This window comes from Lipotes vexillifer, unplaced genomic scaffold (assembly GCF_000442215.2).
Source record: "Lipotes vexillifer unplaced genomic scaffold, Lipotes_vexillifer_v1.1 scaffold402, whole genome shotgun sequence".
Taxonomy (NCBI): domain Eukaryota; kingdom Metazoa; phylum Chordata; class Mammalia; order Artiodactyla; family Lipotidae; genus Lipotes; species Lipotes vexillifer.
This window is the reverse complement of record NW_006798409.1, coordinates 3,765,238-3,776,048: the sequence shown is the minus strand read 5'-3', so window position 1 is coordinate 3,776,048 and position 10,811 is coordinate 3,765,238. Positions and strand designations below refer to the sequence as shown.

General features: G+C 38.1%; 1 protein-coding gene across 1 annotated transcript in view; it reads left to right on the top strand.

Annotated features, from left to right (window-relative positions):
* The window catches only part of MORC3 (MORC family CW-type zinc finger 3), a 41,367-nt gene extending 35,426 nt beyond the window's left edge, over positions 1–5,941 (top strand). The window contains exons 15-17 of the mRNA XM_007470497.1: positions 460–1,345; positions 2,877–3,031; positions 5,788–5,941. Of these exons, the coding sequence (XP_007470559.1) occupies positions 460–1,345; positions 2,877–3,031; positions 5,788–5,941 (1,195 nt within the window). The remainder of the gene's footprint in view (positions 1–459; positions 1,346–2,876; positions 3,032–5,787) is intronic.
* Positions 5,942–10,811: the final 4,870 nt, after the last annotated feature.

The following is a 10,811-nucleotide window of genomic DNA, read 5'->3' as shown; positions in this document are numbered from 1 at the left end:
TTAAAAAGGTGGTTTTTTTTTTTTTTTTTTTTTTTTTTGCGGTACGCGGGCCTCTCGCTGTTGTGGCCTCTCCCGTTGCAGAGTGCAGGCTCTGGACACGCAGGCTCAGCGGCCATGCTCACGGGCCCAGCCGCTCCGTGGCACGTGGGATCTTCCCGGACCAGGGCACAAACCTGTGTTCCCTGCATCGGCAGGCAGACTCTCAACCACTGCGCCACCAGGGAAGCCCAGGATGTGCTACTTTTAAAAAGAGGTCTCAATAGTTGTTTCCTTATCTGTAAAAGGAGAAAATAATCTTTACTTCATTAAATCATTGGGCAGTACTGTGTAATATATCATTTTTTTAAAAAATGGACATGGGCATTTCTTAGAATTTCAAGATAGATTACTTCAAGTTCGTCTATTTTTTCCATATCTACATTTTATAATCTTATATTTCATATGTAAAATTTTTTCCAGCCTGAAACGGAGACTCTCTACTCGTTCCTCAATTTTGAATGCAAAGAATCGGAGATTGAGTAATCCAGCGTTTGAAAATTCTTATAAAGATGATGACGATGAAGACGTCATCATCTTAGAAGAAAACAGTACTCCCAAGCCTGCAGTAGAGGATGATATTGAAGTGAAATTGCAACAGAGTCACATGGAGCAGAGCGGTGTTCAGGTGGAGTCTGTGGGTGATAATGAACCATGTGGCCAGACTAGTTCAACAGGCACCTCATCGTCCAGGTGCAATCAGGGAACCACTGCAGCCACCCAGACTGAAGTACCAGGTTTCGTCGTTAAAAAGGAAGAAACTATTGAAGATGAGATAGATGTAAGAAATGACACAGCCATACTGCCATCCTGTGTGGAAACTGAAGGAAAGACACGTGAAACTCAGGAAATCTTTGATAAACCTGCTGGTGATGCTGGTTGCCAATTAAATGAACTAAGAAATGAGCTGCTTCTTGTCACCCAAGAAAAAGAAAATTATAAAAGACAGTGCCACGTGTTTACTGACCAAATCAAAGTGTTACAGCAGAGGATACTGGAAATGAATGACAAATGCGTGAAGAAGGAAACTTGCCATCAGTCTACTGAAACTGATGCTGTACTTTTACTTGAAAGTATTAATGGTAAATCTGAAAGTCCAGACCATATGGTGTCTCAGTATCGGCAAGCTTTGGAAGAAATAGAAAGGCTGAAAAAACAGTGTAGTGCTTTGCAACATGTAAAGGCTGAATGCAGTCAGTGTTCCAATAGCGAGAGTAAAAGTGAAATGGATGAGATGGTTGTGCAGCTTGACGATGTATTTAGACAGCTGGACAAATGCAGTATCGAGAGGGACCAGTATAAAAGTGAGGTGAGTTACGGCATTCAGCACAGTGGGAGTCCAGGGGCATCTAAAACTTAACTGCCACTTGCCAGGTGGGCATAAATCACTTGATCATATTTCCATTTACCGACTCCACTGGTTCTCAACTGGGAGTGGTCCTCCTGGGGGCATATGGAAATGTGTAGGGCAGTTTCGGTTCTTAAATGTCCTGAAGGGATGGGCATTGTTGGAATCGAATGGGTGGGAACTGGGTCTGGTAAATGTCCTATAGTGCGCAAGGACACTGCTGTGCAGTGAGGGATTGTCCTGCTCATTCCCACTGGGACGCTCAGTAACTAACATGCCGGGAGTTCTAGTGCGTTATTAATAAGCCTGCAAATAACCACACAGGGTAGATGACAATACCTTATTTTATAGAGGTACCCTGTATTAGTTATGATTAGATTCCTTTGAAGGTGACATAAAACCCCACATAACAGTAGCAGCTGCACAGTCATCAGAGACACAGGCTCCTTCTACATCGTTGCTTTGCTTCTCAACCTGCGCTTGTGGTCCGAGATGGCTTTTCAGGTCCAGCCAACGTATATCTACATTCCAGGCAACAGGAAAGAGAAGGGGTGCAGTTTCTGAAAGCTGCTTATATGCCATCTGTCAGAACTTAGTTACCTGGCCAGTGGATGCCTTGGAAATGTAGTCTTTATTTGGGGGTTCTTTTACTGAGGAAAGAGGAGCCCCTAGTTCAAATTTGGATAGCTCCTTTGAAAAATATTTTACGTATTATATTTACATGGTGTTTGAAAGGAGAGTTTCTCTGCTAAAAGGAATTTGGAAACGACAGTATGGTACCGAATTGCCCCTTCTTCCTGGAAATACTGCCGACATAACTGCTCATTCAGACATTCTGCTTGATGTGTTGGCTCAGGAGCTAGATGACAAAATACATAAAAAATATAAACTTTCTGTTGTAACTTACTGCTGGTGAGTGTGCAAGAAGTGAAAGTCACTATGACCTCAACATAATTTGGGCATTTTTATCTTGGTTTTTCAGTTTTTAGCTCCCATTTATTTTTTTGTTTTTTGGGGTTTTTTTGGCGGTACACGGGCCTCTCACTGTCGTGGCCTCTCCTATTGCAGAGCACAGGCTCCGGACGCGCAGACTCAGCGGCCATGGCTCATGGGCCCAGCTGCTCCGCGGCATGTGGGCTCTTCCCGGACCGGGGCACGAACCCGTGTCCCCTGCATCAGCAGGCGGACTCTCAACCACTGTGCCACCAGGGAAGCCCCCATTTGTTTTTAGTCATGCTTTAATTAACATTTTGTATTCTTCTAATGTAAAAAGATATAGAGCTGAAACTAAGCAAATGAAGCTTTATTTATAGAAAGCTATTATGTTTTGTGTGTGTTTTGTTGGTTTTCTTTTTGGAGGGGGGAGGTGCCCTATTTTTTTTATGGTAATTTTCATCAAGCAGGATTTTGTACATTTCTTAGCTTAAATTTGCACTTTGACATTAGTATTTTTAAATGGTACCGTTATAAAATTAATTAATTTTTTTGTCAGGTTGAATTATTGGAAATGGAAAAATCACAGATCCGTTTGCAGTGTGAAGAACTGAAAACTGAAATCGAACAATTAAAATCTACAAGTCGACAAATTGGAGATGTGTCAACGTCAAGTAACATTGAGGAGTCTGTAAATTATACTGATGGGGAAAGGTAATATGAAATGAGGCATTTGGCTAGGGCTGCAGTTCTGGTTAGCATGATACTTATTTGCTAGTGCACATCAAACAGATTGTTCTAGCAAAAGAAGTTATTGGCTGCTGTGATCCCAACATTCTGATAGACAGAGATACAAAAGAAGTACATGTCACCATTCTTCCCTTCAAGGAACTAACAATTTTGTGAACTTAAATGAAATAGGAATTTCAAAGTAATTAAGCTCTGATTGGTCAGAGTGGTTTGGAATGTTTTTTGGGAAAAAGTGAAAATTGAGCCAGATATTGAAGGATGGGCTGAATTAGGCAATGACTAGAAGACAAGGGTCTAGTCTTCTTAACTTTTTGGCCTTGATTTCTTTCATTTCTGTACTTGGCACCATTTTTTTATGGTTTACTACCTCATTTTACTACATGCCTTCCCCAATTTTAACTTTTAGGAAATCACAGAATTACTAAAAATTGTCATTACAGGTGATTCCTAATTACAGGTGATTAATTAAGAAGAAGTTCTGTGAAAATAAGAAAACAGTAAATGAATGATTACCCTCTCTCAGTAAGAGATTAAATGGGCTTGGGGTTCTGACAGTATTGGTGGTCTATTGATAACCATTCAAGAGAGAAAAAAAAACACAAAAATAGTCATTAAAAATAGTGCAGCTCTTCCTGCTAATATGAAAACTTGATACCTAAAATGTACTATTGTTGAGAAATAATTTACCATCCTTACTTGACATTAATTATATTATGACTTAGTTTTTTAGCTTAAGGTTTTAAAGGATTTCATTAAATCTATTCATGGAAATAGAATGAATAGATCAGTACATATAAGCATGGGGGGGCAAGGGGTCAGAAAAAAATTCCCAGCTTGTGTTTCTGAAAATGGGAACCACAAGCATCTGTGGTGCTTGTAAAAATGCAGATCCTTGGACCACAGTGCAGTTCATTAAATGGGAAACTTTTAAACAATCTCCCAGATGATTCACTTGCACACTAAACTTTGAGTAACTGACGATCTTTTAGACCTGTGCTTTCCAAGACAGTATAGCCACATTTGGCCACTGACACTTGAAATCTAGCTAGTCTGAATTGAGATGTGCTTTAAGTATAAAATACATGCTGGATTTTGATGCCCTGGTATGAAAAAATAAATAAATAAATTAAATGCCTCAATATTTTGGTTATATGATGAAGTAATATATGTAACTAAAATTTATTTCATCTTTTCAGTGTGACTATTTGAATATTTAAAATTGCATATGGAGCTCACAATATTTCTCTCAGTCCTGTTCTGTGTACTAAAATAGAGATTTGTGATGTGTCCTGTAGAGAGGAGGAATTAGCCAGGACAGTCAAAAGACTTAAAGGATAGGATAGGTTAAAGATGGTTGTAGGGTCATACTGGTCTTTTTCTATTTTTTTGTATAGAAATGGGCCTCTGATTGAAGATGAGTGGGAAAGCTTGGACAAAAAACAGCTGGTATGGGCATGATGTAAAATTTTATCAGAGGTCCAATGGGATCTTAACATAAGCTCACAAAAAACGTATTTTAAAATCACATTTTTATGTGTTGTCAACCCAAGGATGAGCAGCTCGCTCCTTCAGAGATTTCCACCCTAGAAAGATCAGTATCTAAACTAAATGTAGACTTCTTATATTTTGGGAGGGGGCAGAACAAAAACAACTGTAACATTCTCTTGACCTAGGCGTCTCAATCTTCGACGCAAAGGCTGCTTGCTGTGTAGTTGTAGAAATTCAGTCTAGAATGTGGATATTCAGATAGATATAGTATAGAAAATGGAAGGAATGATAATGATCATTTAATCCAGGGTTTCTCAGTGTTTATAATAAATGCATAGTAAAATGGATAGTTAGTGAACTTTAGCATGTGATAGGTTCAGAGAAATCCTGCATTTTATTTTTTTTAAAGGCTTTTTTTAAAAAAATATTTATTTATTTGGTTGCACCGGGTCTTTGTTGCAGCAGGTGGGCTCCTTAGTTGCTGCCCCAGGGCTCCTCAGTTGCAGCTCGCCAGCTCCTTAGTTGTGGCATGCGAACTCCCAGTTGCGGCATGCTAGTGGGATCTAGTTCCCTGACCAGGGTTTGAACCCAGGCGCCCTGCATTGGGAGTGCAGAGTCCTATCCACTGCGCCACCAGGGAAGTCCCAGAAATCCTGCATTTTAAAAAGTGTTTTTACCATTATTTAACCCAAAGTTGTATAAGCTTATTTGACCACAGGACCATTTCTTTTTCCTTTTATACTACTATGGATATCTCATAGAACATGTTTTAGGGAACAATTCAATTCACTTTGCTCAAAAGGAAGCTGAAATTCAAAGCAACACATTCTTATTCTTAGACCAGTGTTCTCACTAGTGTATCATTATTGTTTTCCAGGTGATAACAAGATTTTCAGTTGTAAATAACATCTTGTAATTTATGTATTTTACCAGTTCCTCTTTTCTCCAGTCTCGAATTAAAATTGCAATAGTTGGAACCAAACAGAGCTGCTAGTGTTTTGAAGCACTCTACATACCAACAGATAAATATTATACTTAGTTATTATATTATGAATTATTAAGTTAAATGAATTGTTAAATCTAGTTCTCTTGAGCAAGTTTTGCTTTTCATTTAGTTTGTATATCATTCTACAGAGATTCCATTTTAATGTTTCCCTTAAATTATAAGGCCTACCTGAATATTAAACTGTATTATAATGTTCGTCTAATAGGTGTAATGTTTGTATTTGCAGCCTCAAACTTCGATCTCTTCGAGTTAACGTAGGACAGCTCCTGGCCATGATTGTACCTGATCTCGATCTTCAGCAAGTGAATTATGATGTCGATGTAGTTGATGAGATCTTAGGACAAGTTGTCGAGCAAATGAGTGAAATCAGTAGTACTTAAAGTGTATTTTATGTGAGATAATAAAAAATATTTGCTCTGTCTTTCTGGTTGTATAGCTTTCAAAATTTAAGCAACTTTGTTATAGATATGATATGTAACAGACTGAAGAACCACAATCTTTTCTGTATTCTATGCATTCAAGTGTGGACACAAATATTGTGGACACATTATCACACCTTTTGAAATGCCTGTGAATCATTGGTATTGAGCAGCTACATAGCTAACTCATGATTCTGCTTTGAAATGTAAATATTTATAATTAAGTCACACATATTTTTTTATTACCCTAGAGAACTCAAGTGTTTTTCACCAAGAGATTTTCAGGTTTCCCCTAACCTTTGTGCAGTCTTTTCTGGTTCCCCAAAATGTATTTTTCTCTGACTTGAGGGCTGTGCCATAATACAAATGGAAATGTTACCTTTGATTTTCTTACAGAGAAGTTTAAAACAGGGTTTTTAAAAATGGAATAACACTCCTGATAAGTTGTAAGTAATTGAGCATTAATGTTTCTTTTCTATAAATTCTTATCTCCTGAAATATTTTATTCATGAAAATAAAGTAAGCAGAAACTCCATCCATTTTGCCAGGATTTTTTTTTGTGTGCTGAGATTGCCGATCATGGTTATTAAACACAAAGTGTTTTTACAGAAAAAAATGATGATTTTTAGTATAAAAATATAAAAAATATTAAATGCCCCACCACATTTACTTTGAAGCCCATTTTTGGCTGCTTAGTCCGCATGGAGTGGGCACAATAATTGTTTAATATTTCTTTTTGTGAAATTTCCTGTACAGCCTTTTGTAGGATTACTACAGGTTAATATGAGTTGAGGAAGACAGTCTTTCCCCAACAGTACTGCATACCTTTTATTATATTACAAACCTAAGTGTTTTATATCCTGGAGTTAAGCAACAAACAACCTAGGATTATAGTATTACATGCCATAAAAATTATGCTTTACTGGTCCCGTGTTTTGTGCAATTATAAAGAGATGGCTTTCTATTAAGTATAACTGTATATATAATTAAGAACCATATTTTCCACAACTGAAATGTGCATTATTTTTTTCAAAGTTTTATCATTGCTATTTATTTTTACTTTTGTTTCTGAACATTGAATACATGTTCCTTTTGTATGCTTAATTACATGTCTGTCATGTACAATATTAAATTTTTACTGTACATTAACTTCTAGAAAAAGCAAATAAATTTTTATTTGCTTGATAAAGTAATTGAAAGTGTATTTTTGGTATGAAGCTGGTTTTCTGTCACAGTTGTATCTGCTCAAATTTTAAAATATCTTGTAATAAAATAAAAATATCTATGATGGCTCACACTTCAGATACTACTTTTAAGGAGTTGTATATTCAAGTTATATTTTGAAAAGTAAGATTGTGTCTGTTAAGACCCTCAAGTTGAGCTCATTTTACTATATTTATTAGAAGTTATATTTAGAAGATATAATTTCTAAAAATTTAGAAGTTATATTTACTTCCATTAAGGCTCTAAGACTGGGCTCACCTTGAGAGTGTGTGCGTGCATTTTCCACTCAAAAAGAGACTTTATTTGTGTAAGTCATCTAAAGAAACCTTGCCTAAATGATAGCAGCTGTGTATAGCATGTCTAAGTTTGTGAATATTTATGTAGCACTTATTTCTGGAATTTGCTATTTTTCCCTTCGTTTTGGTCACCTATATTCTTGCAAAAATACATATTTTATATGGCTGTTAACTGGCTTAATAGCAAAGTTAATCATAGAATTAGAGAAACTTGCTTGCTAAATCGATTCTTTGGAAATACTTACCTAATATTCACTCTTTAAGAAAACATTGCCAAGATATGACTGTGTGGCTAGCAAATTTAACAGAAGAATGTACATGGGCTTTCATGTCATCTATTGAGGTAGCAATACCTATCTTTTTTTGTTAAGTTAAATTTGTTCCTACCTATCTTTTTTTGTCAAGTTAAATTTGTTCAAAGGCTAGTGTGGGGGAGGATAGTGTGGCTTAAACTAATTATTTAAAACTTAAAGGCAGTGTGAGGACGTAAACCAGAATAGTCCACAGTCGCTACAAACAGGACCTCAGCTAAGACCACAAAATCAGTAAAAGCTAATTTTCACACAGCAGGAGAGGTGTGGCATATGGATGTGGCCTTTATTTGGGCCTCAAATTCCTAATGTGGGCAGGAGGTGCTGGTGACTCTGCCCATGGTCTCAGACACTTGATTCCTCCTGTCATACAGCCCATTAGGTCGTTATTTGTCATGGAGGAATAATTAAAGTGATATGTACTGATGGTTCTTACCACTCACTGGCTGCATTTTAGAATCACTTGGGTGGTTCTTAGGAATCCCAGTGTGAGGATGCACCCCGTACTAATTAAGAGTTTTGGGGGTTGGACCAAACTGTCAGGCTACTTTTCTTTAAGGCCTCCCAGTGCACCGTCAGAGCTGAGAGCTGTTGATCTATACCCTCCAGTGATGAATGTTTGTAAGTGTTGAACTCAAGTGGTTCCTGAAACAAACTCAGGATCTGCATGACCACTTTTTCACTGGGGTAAGCAAGGACAGGGAGAGGGAAGCAGAGTTGATGCCCAAGTTAGAAATGTAAATACAACAGAATGATATAAAATGAAAAGTGTTTTCTTATATCCTTCCAGAAAATATTAGCTGCCTACATACACACATTCATATATATATGCATTCAGTTTATATTAAATTTTATATCTTTGATTATATATTTGTATCAAATCTACACAGGTATCACGCCATATAATTGGTAACATTTCCATATTACTCTTTTGAACAGCTTCAGTAGCATTTTATGACATGAATATGCTCCCAGCCCTCATTTATTTCTCGTCTTTTGATATTACTACAAAAGCTGCTGCTGTGAAAATACACAGCACACGTACTTTTAAAAGTATATCCAGAATGTAAATACCTTGTAGTGAATACTGATAGGTCAGTGTATGCCGTGTTAATCTTAATAAATGTCGCCATCCAAAAATGGTTGCGAGTATTTATACTCCTGTGAAAAATAGATGTATGAGTGTGTTTTTTCCTATCTCCATCAAACTTATTGATATGTGGAAAAATGGCAGCTTGCACCTCTTTATCTCAGGTTGAACATGTTTTCATATGTTTTATTGGCTATTTTAATTCCTTTTTCTGAGTACCCTGTCATATTCTCTGCCTGTTCTTTTCTGTTGGGTTCTTTGGTTTATTGCTTTAAAGAAGCTAAATGCCTGTTAATGTGGCCACAAGCACTACCCAGACAACTCCTAGCTTTCAGAAGTTGGTTCAGTCTTACTTTGCACAGTGTCACATAGACTCATTGGAATGGAGTGAGAGACCCACTGGATTCATGTCTTTTTATATGAGGCTGCCCCTTGAACAACTTGGGGCTTGTGGGCTCTGACCCCCATTTAGTCAAAAATCCACATATAACTTTTGACTCCCCCAAAGTTACTAATAACTGTTAACCGGAAGCCTTACAACAATGAACAGTCAATTAACATGTTTTGTCTATGTTACAGGTATCATTTACTGTATTCCTAGAATGAAGTTAGCTAGAGAAAAATTGTTAGAGAATCATAAGGAAAATACAGTACTGTACTGCCAAATTCGTCATCTGTTTACAAGATGGACCATCTCAGTATGTAAATCTGTATTATCTTAAATGATAAACAACACTAGATGTTACGTGTACCCGTTGAAAATGAAAAGGTGATGTGAAAAATTCATTTATTTACAGGTATAATGATTCATGCACTGGTAATGAAGAAGCAGCAAGGAATATGATTGCTTTTTGGTAGCCTAGTGTAATCAATACAATTGCTTCACGGTTGCCTAGCCTATACACTAATCGTTATAAAAATTTTTTAAATTTATTTATTTTTGGCTGCATTGGGGCTTCTTTGCTGCGTGTGGGCTTTCCCTGGTTGTGGCAAGCAGGAGTTAATCTTGGTTGTGGTGTGCAGGCTTCTCATTGCGGTGGCTTCTTGCGGAGCACAGGCTCTAGGCACGCGGGTTTCAGTAGCTGTGGCACACGGGCTCAGTAGTTGTGGCTCACAGAGTCTAGAGTGCGGGCTCAGTAGTTGTGGCGCACGGGCTTAGTTGCTCTGCGGCATGTGGGTTCTTCCCGGACTAGGACTCAAACGCATGTTCCCTGCATTGGCAGGCGGATTATTAACCACTGCGCCACCAGGGAAGCCCGTTATAAATTTTTTTTGTTTTGGCTGTGTTGGTTCTTCATTGCTGCACGCAGGCTTTCTCTAGTTGCGGCGAGCAGGGGCTACTCTTCGTTGCGGTGTGCAGGCTTCTCTGCAGTGGCTTCTCTTGTTGCGGAGCACCAGCTCTAGGCGTGCGGGCTTCAGAAGTTGTGGCTCGCGGGCTCTAGAACACAGACTCAGTAGTTGTGGCGCACGGGCTTAGTTGCTCCGCGGCATGTGGGATCTTCCCAGACCAGGGCTCAAACCCGTGTCCCCTGCATTGGCAGGCGGATTCCTAACCAGTGCGCCACCAGGGAAATCACTGTATTTGTCTTTGGGACATTGGTCATGGATCACAAAAAGAATGCCATTAATATCCATCCACTTGGCATAGAGGAAAATATATATGCCTTGCTTTTTTAGCATTAATTTTGTGATCATGAAGTTAATTTACATATACTGGCCTCTAGGGAGAAAGTCAAGACCCGTGAAGACAAGTTTTGGTAAATTCAAGCCATTCAAATGCAGGTGAAGTTTTTAGGTGAGTGTGGTCATAGAGAATGAATTATCCATTACAGAACTGGAGTGTGAATCACAAGTAAATTTCCTACACAGGCATTCTAATAAGAATGGGCTGAGTAAATACAATTACCTAT